Here is a 15428-nt window from a genome sequence, read left to right as displayed (position 1 = left end):
GAGCATTTTAATCTGTCATAGATGCCATGAAATGTTTCTTTCTACTAGGCTTATAAGAAATCATTTTAAACAATTTTTTTTCTCTTCTCAAACCTTTTTTTTTTTTTAACTTCGAAGATTATAATATAATTATGGCATCTTTCCCTTTCCTTGCCTCCCTCTAAGCCCTAAATCCTCTCAATTACTGCTCCCCACTGTCCTTCAAACTCATGGCCTCTTTCCCCACCCCCTTGTTAATTATTACAGCATGCATATATGTATATGTATATACACATATTCCTGAATATAACCTGGTCAGTCCATAGAGTATTACTTGTATATATGTTTTCAGGATGACATTGAGATGTAGGGCAGACAGGAAACTTGCCAGTTAATTTAAAGAGATCTAAGCTATAACATGGTCAGCAGTGGCAGCAGAGTACTGAAGAGCATAATCAGTGAGGACCCACTTTACTATCTGTGTACTAAGATCAAGATGATGTCACAGGCAATTTACTGTGATACCGTATGTTTGGTCTATTGGAAACATACAACTGAACTGATATGATACCATGTGATATTTTAATATTGTATGTGTCGGGTAGGAAGGGGGAGTTTGAGAATTCTGAACCCAGGAGAATGTGTTTTATTATTTACCGACACTAAGGGTGAATTTCTGCGACACACTTACACTGCCTTGGTCTGGATCTTACAGGAAGTCAGAACTTCGAATTAACAAAGCATCATTGGCTGATTCTGGAGAGTATATGTGCAAAGTCATCAGCAAGTTGGGGAATGACAGTGCCTCGGCCAACATCACCATTGTTGACTCCAATGGTAAGACACCGGCTGCCTGCTGCTGCTCAGTCTGTGAAAAGAGGGACCAAGATGTGTGATAGATCGATGGGTTGATCTTGTGAACAAGTGAAAAACACTGGAAAGGAAGCCGAGCATTATAGGCATCTTTTGTGTCCTCAGAAAAGATCTTCATTCCATGTGATGATGTAGACTGTATGTGTATACACATACACACATACAAACACACATACATACACACCCCTGCTTAAGTTGGTTAGGAAGGGCAGTCAAGTCTTTGGTCCTATCAACCACAGAATACAGTTACATAGTTTTGTATACATCATACATATATATATATACACACACACACATATATATGTATGTACAACAAGTACACTTATATGTGTATACATACACATGAATGAATGCATCTGTTTTATTTATCTGCAAGTCCTGAAAAGTTTTAATGTTCCAGTATGCATTTTTAAGTGATTACACCAAGCTAATAGGAAGTTAGATACATTGACTTTTAAGGCTGTTAGTTTTGAAATTAGGAACACCTGAGAGGCAGTGTATTTCCTACTTTGTAAAGGCTTCAAGCTTCTGACTGAGCCTCCTGAGAGTTGTTCCAAGGAGGATTTGCTTAACAAATGAATGAGTCCAGATGGGACACAGGAAATACTGCCTGCCAATTAACAACTTCCCTCATTCTCTTACGAAATCAGAAGGTGGGAACTGCTGGCGTGTATCTTCAATAGCTTGGTAGCCCCACCTCTGAAGGTCATGTCTAGGAGCTGATGATGGCCTAGCAATGTTCTTCAGACCTTGGGACTGTTGGGTGCCATTTCCACAAAAACCTTACTGTGTCTGCTGAGGCTTGAAATGATTGTGATTTTTTTTTTTTTTTCATAAACCCAATCCTGATTTCTATGCTTCTTGGTAAAGGTGAGAACTATCTATGTCAGGGAATGGTCTTTTGGAGTAATAAGGTAAAAATGCCAGATCATCATGGGAAGAGTTAGTAACAGTAAAGTTAGTTCCTTAAGAGACCAAGTTGGTTTGTTGTTCTTGATCCTCATGTGACCCAATATGTCAGGGAAAAGGGAGTGAAAAAAAAATGTGGAGCAGGCTCAGGAAAATCCAGGTGAGTGCCTGTTCTTCTCTGGACTTCCCAAGAAAGTTCCAGAGTGGTGTAATCAAAGCCTATTACTTTTCACTTTAGCCATTTCCCTCTGGTGACAATAAAGGAAAAATGAGCAAAAGTAGTTTCAGTTACTAGTTTTAGAAGCCCTGCTTATGATTCTTAAAATGTAAATGCCAATTAACATCTATATGAACAAGTACAATGTCACTTGCTTTGGTTTTAATCAACACAGGTTAGGCAGAGTGTTTTGCTATTATTACTTTATTTCACATGGAATTTTATAGGATTGTTGCACAGAACTCAATTTAAAGATTATTAATTTCAGTAGCTTACTCTTTACTGTGGTTTAGGTCATGACTTTTGAAGACAATGATTTTTTGTCAGGTTTTATTTTATTTATTTTTTTGTTGAGGACATCATGAGCTCTATGCCATGTTTTGAAAGTTGGTCACTTCATTGTATTTTAATGTCTCCTTATGGAAAATTGTGAATTACGATTGTGACATTCAGCTTGGATCTTTGTAGCTATACATACTATAAGCTCCCAAATGAATAAAATTAGAGTGAGTGTTATCACTGTTGGTAGTATAATTATATTGATTATTCCATGGCTTCTGGTTTTTAGGATTAAACAGAGGCAATTTGTATTAATCCTGGAAAAAAATCTATAGGGTCTTTTTATATTATTGTTATTTTAGAGGTAGCAAAAGCTTGATAATACTCATTTTCTCATTTCTCATATAAAAGAGCCATCTAATTTTCAAGTTATGGTCTAGTGCTCAAATTTGAATATATAGTATTGATAAATTTCATTTTTGAGACATTGAAAGAGGCATTTATGATGCTGGGCCTTTTTTTACTTAACCTAACAAAAATAAAGTTCATGGACTATTTTAAGTATTCTTTTGTGATTTTTTTTCTTTTTGCTTGTTTGCTTTTCTGATAGTTTCTGTAGCCCAGGTTAGCCTTTGGACTTCCTGCACTGTAGAGGAAGATATTTACTTGTGATCCTCTGCTTCTGAAGTATACGCTTTTTTTTTTTTTTTTCACAAAAGAAAAGAAATATGCTTCCTAGAATGGGAAATAAACCATTTCAGAACCAGAAAAGTACTAGATAGTGAAAGGCAACATATACCTGCTTTTACTTCCTAGTACACAGTAGCTCACTCTGTATCTGAATTTGTGTGTGTGTGTGTGTGTGTGTGTGTGTGTGTGTGTGTGTGTGCGCGTGCGCACACACAGATAGTTAAGGGAGAATCATTCTCTTGTGAAGAACAGGGAGGAGGAGTGTCAGACACAGAGAGGTGGTCCGGGGAAGAGCTTGGCCTTAGGGAGATGGACTTCTGTGCTGGCATCTCAAAGAGTTGAAACAATGGGATCATGTGACTATTCTTCAGGTGGTTTTAAACTTAAAGAAAAGCAAAAACCCACTATTTTCTGATGCCTCTCTTGTCATGCTTTTGTCTCTTCTTCTTTGTAATTCCTAACTAACTGGTTTCTGCTCCTCCCATTGTTGATAGAGTCTTCTTTGAGGATGCCACACCATGCCATAAGATCCAGACAATTTACAACGGATTTATCCCTGGCCATATATCCTGTCCCACTGCATAACGAGTGCAGAGGAAGCCCCACTCACATGTGGCTATGTAGATCTATTTAATGGTGCCTAGATACAAATGAAATAATACAGTTTTAAGAAATTCCTTGAGCTTGTTTTTATATTTGCCTCAGTGTAATAATGAGCTTACTGCCAAAATATTTAAGCATTTAGAAAAGAACACATGTGTAGTCACTCATTGATTAAGGTACATTTGAAGAATTTGTTAGCTCTTGCCTTTTTGGTGCCTTTCTACTTCTTTGTGGAATTGGAAAGACGAATTTGCATGTGTAAGCATGTGTAAACCTATGCAACCTGCTCATGTCTAATGTTGATTTTCATAGAAACATTATGGCAGGTCGTAATCTTCTTGTGGTGAATTACAGAATGCATATCGGCAAGGGAAAAGGTCACACATATTTTTTCTCAGCCCATACACTCTGGGCTCATTTTTATCTAGTTATTTGGCTTAGTCTTTCTCTAAGAAATCCTAATTTCACAATTAATCCTTAGCTAACAAGCTCTAGGAAAACACTTGGATCTTAAAATAAAGGGACAAAGAAGAGAACTACAGACATAATTGGTTTTCCATATTAATTAAGTAGTGCTATCTTTTCAAAGGTTACTCTCGGAGAATGTACAACAACTCAATCATATCTTGAGTTCTCTCTTCTAATCAGGAGAAAAATTGTATAAGACTCAAGCTCCCAGAGGAATAATTGGGTTCATTATTATTGCTGTTCTATATGAGAAACAGAAAAAATATTTTTAATAAAGCTTGAATAGATTATCAGTTAAAATTTTAGCTCATGTTGGGTCATGGGCTTAGTCAGCCCTTACCCCTTCTCTCAAACATAGTGTTGTGGGAAATATATTGGTGAACAGCTTGTGGAGTTACACTAAGAAGAACGTCAAGTAAGTTTTATTTATTTTTATTTATGCATTTATTATTTTGAGGCAGGGTTCCACTCTGCAGCTCTGGCTGGCCTACCTAGAACTTACTATATAGACCAGACGGGCCTGGGACTCAGGGAGAACTGCTTGCCTCTGCTTCCTGACTAATTGTTAAGGTTAAAGGCACGTACCACCAAGCCTGGAGTCAAATAGATTTTAAAATTTGCTTGTCATTCTCCATGTATATTATATTATGTAGAGTGCTCATAAAAGCTAATACACATTAATAGTATGATTAAAATATGACAGATTTGCATTTATTAATTTGAAATTTTCTTAGCTGCTTATATACTCATTAAGAACAATAAAAATTCAGATATTCAAAGATGTTCCTGAGTTCATGTTTTATCATAGTTAGTAAATAAGTGCACCCACTTTTAAAATCATTTTTTTTTTTTTTTGGTTTTTTTTGAGACAAGGTTTCTCTGTGTAGACCAGGCTGGCCTCGAACTCACAGAGATCCACCTGCCTCTGCCTCCCGAGTGATGGGATTTAAAATCATTTTTAACCATAATTTTTGTATACATAGTAGAGACTTAGAAGTTTGGGTGAAATAAAGAATTATATAATGCATGTTAAATCTGCACAGACATCACATATGTGTGTGTTTCCTGAATATTTATGTTCATGACAAAGTCTCAAACAAGTCTTACATTCATATTCATTAGAAATTTTTTTTCCAGGAGACATTTATCAACCATTGCAACTTGAGATTGGATTCAGGTTATTAAAATAGTTATTCAAAAATGAACAATACAGCAATGTTATGTTTTCATGCCTCTTGAGCGTGAGTTGGTCAGTAGTGCTCAATTCCTGGTGCTTCTAAAGCCTCACTATTCACACCATCAAGTAGACATTTGTAAATGGAATATGCCAACTTACTATGCTAAAGTACATTGCTTAGCTGCCAGTCAAGGAGGTTGTAAGACTTAAAATTTTTAAATATGTAAGTGGAATGTAACATTTCCATCACACTAAAAACAAACAGGTTTTTTGGTTTAAATCCTTGAACACTGCACACAGAAAAAATAACTTTCTATGTAGTATTGATCAAAAAGATTAACATGACTTAATAGCAAAGATCTTGTTAAAGTATCTACCATTTTTAAATATATTTGTGAAACTCTGAGCTTACGTTTCCTGAATATTAATTCAGGAACTATTTTTACTGAAACCATAGTCATTAAAGAGGTTTTAACGATCTCTAGGATAAATATCTAATTTAGAAAGGGTGTTATTTTCAGGAGCCTCACTGTACAGTTATAACTGCTGCAACCATTTGTTGTTATGAACATTTGTCTAATGCAGCATTCAATCACAAAAGGAAGTTATGGTTAACCTGTCCTCGACTCTGAGGTCTTTTTATTTATTTATTTATTTATTTATTTATTTATTTATTTATTTATTTATTCTTTTAAATCTTCTTGGAAGGTCACAGTAGACAATCACTTGGTTTGCCAAAAATAAATGTGAAAAAAATTTTGATATTGGGCTGAGCTTGGGCCTTTGCCCAATCCTTGTCAGGCAATGTGGTGGTCAAGTCATTGATGCATTCTGAAGGGCAGAATGAGGAGGCATTTTTCAATGTAGATGTAGGGTTTGAAAGCATTGCATTGAAAGGGTGTCAGGCATGTCTACAGAAGAACAACTATTGTGAATCTTGGATTAAAAAAGAAGTTTCCTCAGATTATATGTTTCTAAAGAAGAGCAATTTTATTTTATTTTCTACAGCCTAACTCAATAGTTGCTACTTCAGGAACAGGTGTCACCACTGGTCTAGCTGAGGACATCCTCTCTATTGCCCCCTGCATGAGAAAGTTCCAAGGAAGTTATACACTGTCATATTCAAATCCCTTTTACTTTGTTCCATTTCTAGTGAGCATAAGAAATGGTGTAGGAAACTTAGATGTCATGAAAACAGTCTTACTCTGAATGGTTGACCTTAGAACCCTTGATGAAGGAAGATCGGTCACGTCACCCACCCTTACTTTGCACTAAGAAGTTAACATCTGGGCTTTAGGAAAGTCTATGATACTTGACCATCTCTCCTGAATGCCACGTAACATTTTCTTCCTGTCTAGTTCCTCAAATTCTTTGTTCCTAAAGAAATTCAAAAGTTGAAGGAATATTATCACTTCAGTCAATTCTTCTTCCTTGCTAGGCTGGTCTCATCATAGTGGTATCTGTGTTTGAAAATGATTACATTGGTAACAAGCATATCTCACTCTACAATTAACCAGCTATTAGACACAGAATGATAGTGTATATGGCCTAGAAATTTTGGGCAGATGTAGTAATTTTTGTGTGGTAGCTGACATCACATGAGACTCAGCTTATCTTTGTCCTGGTTAGGGAAGGTGAGAATATACTGCATCATCCTAATATCTTTGCATCATCCTAATATCATGAAACCACCTTTTAAAAATATTAGAATCTAACTAACTAAAGCCAGTCTTAGGACTAAATTCTGCACTATTTAGACAGTATAACCCCCCCCCCCCCCACACACACACACTTTATTATATCCTTAGAGCTTTAAGAAAGCAATTTTAGATTCTTAAATAAGTCTCATAATTCTCAGAATAATGGTGTTCCCTACTATGCAAGTTCATCCCTTGTTCCTTCAGCAAACTACCTGCTCATGTATGCCCTGTCCAGTGCAGCCAACACGTATCAGATGATAATGTTCCCATATTGATTAACTCTGGCAATTTGAAGACTTCCACGCCAGAACTTGATGGGGTTCGCCAATCCCAACAGCAAACATTGCTTGCTTTCATTTTTGAACAAATTTTCCAAACTCTTCAACATTAGAAATTGCCTCAGTTTGGTATGACAGTGGCTTTGACGCTCTTAATTCCCCATTTCTTTTTCCTTTCCAAGAAACCCACTGTCTCTTTCTCTAGTGCTTTCTTCCTCATTCACCCCAGGGGGAGCAAACGGTTCCTCATAATTACTTAGCGTCATTCATCCCCTGCTCTTCCCCCACGAAAGAAGAACTATTTATTTGGGCTGTCTTCATGCAGTGTTCCTTTCTCACACTCATTTGCAATTGGGAAGGCAGGCAATGGCCCCAGACCCCAGCCTCCCGCTGTACACCGTAATCGCCTGTCACCTTTTCTTTTTTGCAGAGTTCATCACTGGCATGCCAGCCTCAACTGAAAGAGCATATGTGTCCTCAGGTAAGAAAAAGAGCCTGGCAAGTTTTACTAACCAGTGTGCAGGCTTAACTGCTGGCTGCTCTTCATACTAATCAGCACTCCCTTTGCATCCAATTCCAGCTGTTCCTGTGTTCTGGTCCAGTGTTTTTTGTTTTGTTTTTTTTCCTCAGCTTCCTTCTGCATTTTTGAATTTTACTTAAGGCAGGATGTTTCTTTGCTGTATGTCTGAATGGTGGCTCAGGATACCAATAGGAGAGAAAGAGATCATATCTCCACAGGACTTGGTGATAGCAGACAAGTAGAAGAGAAAACTTAGGGGTGCAAGATCAGATTTTCTGTCTTTGCGCATGCTTCTTCTCTTGGTTGTTTGGGCAACCCATTGGAATGAGGCTATGTTACCTAGACAGTGGACCCAGCATCTGATGACAGACCTTTGAGATGCTACTGGCAAGTTCTGGTTCACTAGATTTGGGACAAAAAAAACCAATTTGACTTTTCAAAAATGTTATTGTAATGTTCCATTTCTTTTCACTTTTGCCTGTAATATTTACTGGTGGTAGTTATAGGCTGAGAAGACACAAGCTAATTATCTCCCAGCTCTACAAATCCATATGTAACCAGAATTCACTGGTTTGTCTTCTAGTTATGGAATGACTTCATTGGTGGTGTTTTTAATAGTTTTTGAGGCAGAAATTTTGCTATGTGGCTCAGCCCAGCATCCCTCTTGGGATCCTCTCGCTGTTTCCCTAGAACTAAGGTTACAGCCATGCACCACCATGTCCAGCTATTTAGTTTTTTAAGATTATAAATAATTACATCATTTCTTTCTTTCCCCCCACCACTCTGTATAAACCCTCTCATATACCCTCTCCTTGCTCTCTTTTAAATGCATGGCCTCCGTTTTCATTAATCATTGATGTATATATTCCTAAATATAACCTGCTCAGTTTGCATAATGTAATTTGTATGTGTATTATCAGGGATGACAATTTTGTATTGGATAATCAATTGGTGTGCTCTTCCCTGGGGAAGACTGTTTCTTCCCTCTCAGCATTCCTTAGTTGTCTGTTGTTCTTTGTGTCCGGTTGAGGTCTTGTTGGCTTACCCAGGTCCTCTTTATCATGTCTTTTGTCTTCAGCTCATGTTTAGCCAGTCATGTTGGTGAGATGTCATGGGTGTCCTTTCTGAGCCTCTAGCTCTTACAGTCTCTCCACCCCCTCTTTTGCAATGTTCTCTGAGCCTTAGGTGTGGGAGTGTTTTGTAGATACATCCATTGGGACTGAGTGTCTCAACTCTGCATTTTGATTGGTTGTGGTTTTTCTGTAATGGTCTCCCCTCTATTCCAGTGAGAAATTTCCTTGATGAGGGAGAGAAGTACACTTAACTTTATTTGCTATGATTTTTATGGTTAAGAGAACCTTAGGAAGTTCAAGAATTAGCATTTGTTTAGCAACAAATTTGTGAGCAGTTGAGATCGAAAATTCATTTCCTTTTTGTAATTTCTTTCTTTTTTTTGGGGATGTAATATAATTACATAATTTCCCTCTTCCCCTCCAAAGTCTCTGATGCACCCTTCCTTTCTCTCTTTCAAATTCATGGTCTCCTTTCTCTCTCTTTGGGTTATAGTGATAACTTGCTTTTATCGGGTTCCTTTCAATTTATTAAGTTTGTAACCCATTTGCCAGTTTTAACAAAATCACAAGACAAGTCATTATCTTCCCTCATTTTACAGAAGAAGAAAGCTAAAGTGCTAGGTGTCTTATGTTGTGTGTCTCAGGAAGGAGAAGGGAGAAGGGCAGGTTCCTGGAGTCCAGTGTTGTCTGCACATCTCCCCACCCTGTTCCCAGCTGGTATAGTTGGCATTTCTCACCTTGGCCATACCTTTTGAGAGCTATAGTATTCCAGAGAACCTTACACAGCCTTCTTCTATATGCCCTTTAGTAGGTCTCTTTTCTTCAGAACCACTGTTCAGAATCTGAGAGAAACATGAGTGGGGTATGAGGCAGGAAGGGGGGGATGAAGAATTAAGTAAATTCCTTTACCCTTCATTCAGATATTTATGTGATGTAAGGACTTCATTATCAAGACCAGTAGACATGGTTAGGGAATTGGGCTTTTAAAGTTCTATGGTGCTTCTCTAGGGAGGTTAGATTTTCTTTAGTATTTCCTGAAATGTGACCTGACTATGATATTCTAGCTGTTGAATTTCAACTTTCTTTAACACTAAGTTGTTGTTGTTGTTTTTCTTTCTGATTTCCTAGGATTAAAAATCTTTAGGTCTCATTTTTTTTCTCCCTGCATTCCTTATGCTCTGTCAATACTAAAATGCTGGGGTTTTTTTCTTCCTCCATCCTTGCTACCTAAGCAAATCTTGTACTCCCCTAACTTGTCTTGCTTGTTCAGCATGTTCTGTTGGCTCCTTGTGGGACTGCTGCAGTGGGACTTGCATGGACTTTGTTTGGCACTGTTATTGGTCAGGATGTTTTTGCTGATTCAAATTGCCTGAAAATATTTTCACTCTTGATAATGGAATGTGGGAATGTTGACCATTGTGTTGCAGTGGTCTTCTCTTCCACTTCAAGCCTATACCTAAGGAATGATCTGTTTCACCTGTAGTGTGCGCTTGCTAAGAATAATATTTCCCCAAAGCTCATGTCACAGCTGGTCTGTGGATGCCTTTCCAGGTGTGCTCTCTCCTTTCCTGTCTCTTGGAGAAGTCTTCAGAGCAGAGGTGTCTCTCTGCAATCCTTGCATAGTGTGTACATCTTCATGTTTTAAAGATGCTTCTGTACGGCTCTTGCACTGCTTTTTAGCACAGCTTTTCAAGGCAATTCCAGAGCCTGGCTACTTTCTCATTTTCAAGTGGCACGACTCAATAAAGCTTCACTCCATTCTTATGTTTTATAGAGTCTCCCATTAGAATATCAGTATCAACAGAAGGCGCAAATACTTCTTCATGTAAGTATATACACCCTGTTTGCCGGTTTTTAACCCAAGGTAATAACTTCTCCTAATGAGCACATTCACGTGTGCTCTCAGCCTTTATTGAGGTGTGGTGTGCTGAGGCTGGACAGAATGAGACTCATATTTGGAGTAGGAATAGTCTCCTACTGTGCTTCATATTAACTAGAGATCTTCCCTGTGCCAAAAATACATACATAAGAGTGTACTATGACACCACATGTGTATTAGTTTTAGGATATTCTGGTTCCCTTGAATGTTGGAAAATAATTGCATAGCATCTGAGGCCTAGCTTGGGGTAGGTATTTGTGGGTTTATTTTCAGCTTGTGTTGTCACCTTCAGCAACTGCCACAGGCACCATACCCAGCTGTTTGGGACTTTTATTCCAAAGTTCCTCAATTTCCTATTACCGTCTGCTGTGACAGAGTGAGGAAACTATATATAGATGCCCTTAATTCAAATTTGATAGCTAGTGAGTAATTATGAAAACGTTTGAAGGCACGTTCCTAGGCAAGATCCCCGATGAGTTTTGCCTGTTTAATGTGAAATGTGCTTTGTGCTGGCGGGCTCCCTCCACTGCTAGATTGATTGGTGCTGTGTATGATGTCAAGGGAGCTTAAAAAAGTTAGCAAGGATTAGTAAAACTACCTTCGGATATTTATTAATTGAAAGCATTGAATTAAATTTCAATATAAAACAGGCAGGCATATTAAATATTGAAATGAATGAGTGAAACTTAGAGCTATTCTTTCTTCTTAATTTAGGTCTTAATATAAAGCATTTCTTAATATAAAAGCATTTAGTAGTAAAGCTTTTCCCTGCAGGCTAGCAGGACAAAAGCTGTAACTATATAGTATGAAACATGTTATTTACTAGGCATGTAGCTACACTGTAGGGTGAATGCTTGTGTGGGTGGATCTCTAAGTTTCATCCCTGCACCCAAAACAAACAAAATGGAAAAAAAAAAATCAAAAACTATCATTGCTCGAGTTAATGTTTTACCTACACAGAGCAGCATTTAACAGGCTTGATAGCAGTGATCTAAGAATATCAAACAGGAAATGAAATTCTAGGAGATCTAACAGACTTCCTCAGGCCCCTGGTTACATATTCAAATGATAATTCCTGCTGGCGTGCTTGCAATATTGGTTATTTAGTTCCACTTATGGAAACATTAGGACAAATGTATGGAACTTGCAAAACTAACAATAAGGAGTCATGTTAAGCATTGCTTTAAAAAATAGTATGAAAAAGAAAATACTAGATTTTTCTCATTGCCACACTTTTCTGAAAATGATTTCTCCTTATATGATTCCTTTGAATGTCACCATTGAAACTCTTGGGACTGGAACCCTTCCTGCCGTCATGGCCAGGGTGGTGGATGTGGTCCTTAAGCACTTGTAAGCACTTCTGGAAGGGAAGAATTACTTATAGTTTGGTTGTCCAGGAATTCGGGGAACTGAAATGAGTCTCCTGGTTTACATTTCTGTTCATTCCAGTGCCGTGGACAGAGAGAAGTTTGGAATCCGACTCTGTTTCCTTAACTCTCAGCAGAGTCACTTCCCAGTGTCTGGGGATGGTTTAGGAGGGAGAAAGGCTGTACTGCTGCGTCATTTTACTACATTACTTTCTGTTCTTGGTAGGTCATTATTACTGAGCTAATTAGTAATGCCTTTTCACTCTCATGAAAATATGCTCCATAATTTGAAGATAGAAACCAAGTGCGGGTTCTAGGCCTACTTGAAAGAGTGCTTGGAGTGTAGGAGGGGCATAGGACTCATTTCAAGGCAGCAGCAATGAACTGGATTTGAAAATTCAAAATGGATTTTTTTTTATAATGAAAAAATCGATGGAAAAGTTCACATGGGTCAAAAATAATCAGACCTATAGAATACAGTCCCCATCCCCGCATCCCACCTGTTTCATTTCAGCCATCAGGGAGACATTAGGAAATCCCTGAGTTTGAAAAGTGAACTTGGCTTTTAAACGAAATCATGCCTGTGTGGACTCCACTTTTGAATGGTTGACACTGATATTTTCTAAGGTAAAATCTGGGAAGGCTTTCATGAGGATGTGGATCTAGATAGCATGTTGTGTATTGGGGCAGTTCCATGTGATCTGTGGGGTTAGTATCAAGAGGAAAAGGCAACCTAATTCCCTTTTATCCAGTTCTGTCTATGCAAATGGATACTCTTATAGGAAAGAGATTACTAGGGTTGTTGTTGTGGGCATGTGTGGGTGCCTTTGTGTGGGGGTAGATGGGTGGGTGCACATGTTTGTATGTGTGGGTGCATATGGATTTGAGTTTTGTTCTTTAGGAGTTATTTACCTTGATTTCTGAGATGGGGTCTTTTACTGGCCTGAAGTTTACCAGGTAGGTCAGGGTATCTGACCAGGGAACCCAGAGATCCATATGTCTCTCCCTCTACTGTTCTGTGATTAGGCATATATCACCACACCCAGATAAACTCAGGATCCTCATGTTTGCATTGCAAACACTCTGTTGACTGAACTATTTCCCCAGCCTATGTTGGTTTATATTCTTGCCCCTACTCAGAACCTGCTGTCTGTTTGTCCCCTGGATATTGCCTGTTCCAGATACCTTCTCTGACTATCCCTGACTCAGAGTGGATTAGAGACAAGAAGAAGTCACAGCTTAGAGCTGTCTGGTGTGACCTTCTTTACTGGAATAGTCCACTGTCTTCTGATTGGTGCTTTCATTCTGCCTGCCTACTTTCCCACCATTCCTGTGTTCATTCAACATGCCATACACACTGTTCTCATACTAGCTAGACAGACATGGTTTGGGTTTTTTCCTAATAGGAAACATTCAACCTAGGGTCTTTCTATACAATCTCTGCCCCCAGTCCTCTAGAAATAGACAGTTTTGAAGCTGCAACAATTAAGAAATAATTCTTTACTGAAGATTTTAAGGGTTTTATTTTTTTTTCTACATAATCCTTTTCAGTTCCCTCTCTTTTATTTTTTATAGAACTTTAAAAATATAGGCAAGATATTGAAGATACTATTCCTTCCTCTTATATGACAACTTTTTAAACTACTCCTTTTTGTGGAACTGGGACCATGCATTGCAGGTTTTCTATATTAAGATTTCTTACATATTCTGTTGTTTTCTTAGAAAAATTGTTCTGGTAAGGGGCTTAATCCTTTTCAATTCATTTACTTTATACAAGTGAGCTTTATGTGACTAAGAGAGCTGTAGGTGGATGGCTCAATAAATGTCCTGTTACATATAGTGACAGATTTTCGAAGAGCAGCTTGAACCTTGCTCTGTAGAACTAGCTTGCTCCCTCTTACATAGACTCAGCAAAAATGTAAATGGATTGTTTAGTGCAACCTAAATGACTTCTCGGAAGTCCCAGCTGCCATTGACCCCATTTTGCAGACAATTCTCTAAATGCTATAAAAAGTGTAATTCTTACAACGAAGGCTTTCTTGATTTAAGCTCTTTGCCCATTCCAATTTAATGCACAAGTGAGATAGACAATAATGAGCAGCAATAAGAAAAAATAAATAAATATGTGCTCCTGGTAAACAGTGTTAAATAGCAATATGTGTTTCAAGGAATAATAACAGCAGCATTATAGGTTAGTATTATCTTATTGTGTGCTGGCCAATGTGCCCTTCTGTTCTGTGTGGCCGCTCATGGTGCTCCTAAAGCCTCTCCCACTTTACAAGTGCTGTTCAAAGCTACACCAGCAGGATTCAAATCCAAACAACATACTACCCTGCCTGAGGTTTTTGTTGCCTCAAAGCAAAAGCCTTTCCTACTTAAAGGAATGAGATTCTACATTTGGATTGCAAAGTAGCGTATAATACAGAGTGCATATGTGGTAGACGAAGGTAAATTGAGTTGCCTTCCACTAGCTGAGTTTTTACAGTCATAACAATGTACGTTGAAGTGTGTCAGGTGAATAAGACGGAAAGGAAGCACTTTGCATGGACTTTTTCTCTGAGTCCAAATATTAGTCTGTGATTATAGTATGAGCTTAGCAGGTTACCTACCTCCCTGAGACTCACTCCCTTTCTGTGTGTTACGTATGTGTTTTAAATAAACATGTAAATGTTTCTGCACAGCCATGCTTATGGGTGGTCATTTGGACACGTGAGAGCTAGACTGAAGAATGGATATAGCTCTGAAGGGAGGGGGAAAACCAGTGAATCCTTGCATTTTCTTTAAATCAAGTTGGAGAAATTTTATCCTTTCAGTTGGGGAAGGAAATGAGTTTGTGATTTTTCAGCCCTAACAGTGATGCTAAAGGTCCTTGGCCAGGAAATCTCTGCCATTTCAACATATTATGTATTCTCAGTAAAGGCTGCGTTTTAAAACGGATGTGTCCAGGAAGTCCTCTTTGAAGTCTCTGAAAGAAATGAACAATTCAGTCTTGGACGATTTGGCACCTAAATGAGTTAGCTGAAGGGAGGAGGGTTGTCTTCACTCTTTATCTTAATGAAATATAGCTTTAGCACTTGGGAACAGCACAGGGATGTACTATTGACTAGACCAGACTGTGTCTGTCTGGCACATCGGAACATTTGAGTTATGCCTCCTACCTTTCACCGTCCGCTATAACCAACCTAGCCACTTTAAAGGTAGAGAAAACTGCTCTGATCTTTGCCAAATGATTTTCAGCTGGAAAAATAGCATTTTATTTTCAGACCTCTCGTGGTAGTAAACTGAGATCTTGCCATGGTGCAGAGCTACTTCTGACTGAGTGCTAATAATGGTACTTGGCTTTCTTCAGACATGGCATTTTCAAGGGCATGGCCGCTATGCCCACTGTGGACAATAAAAAATTACTGTGGCTCCTA

The 15428-nt window shown here is 38.3% G+C and overlaps 1 protein-coding gene across 8 annotated transcripts in view; it reads left to right on the top strand.

Moving 5' to 3' along the window:
• The window catches only part of Nrg1 (neuregulin 1), a 1059481-nt gene that overhangs the window by 906827 nt on the left and 137226 nt on the right, over positions 1–15428 (top strand). For 5 of the 8 annotated variants that reach the window (XM_036166365.1, XM_036166366.1, XM_036166372.1 and 2 more), the window contains exons 3-5: positions 695–816; positions 7604–7654; positions 10541–10591. In XM_036166365.1, the coding sequence (XP_036022258.1) occupies positions 695–816; positions 7604–7654; positions 10541–10591 (224 nt within the window). The remainder of the gene's footprint in view (positions 1–694; positions 817–7603; positions 7655–10540; positions 10592–15428) is intronic. The other 3 variants (XM_036166367.1, XM_036166368.1, XM_036166374.1) reach the window with 1 other exon arrangement.

Source organism: Onychomys torridus, chromosome 17 (genome assembly GCF_903995425.1).
Source record: "Onychomys torridus chromosome 17, mOncTor1.1, whole genome shotgun sequence".
NCBI classification, from domain to species: Eukaryota; Metazoa; Chordata; class Mammalia; order Rodentia; family Cricetidae; genus Onychomys; species Onychomys torridus.
The sequence above is the reverse complement of the archived record's forward strand: the minus strand, read 5'-3'. Positions and strand labels throughout refer to the sequence as shown.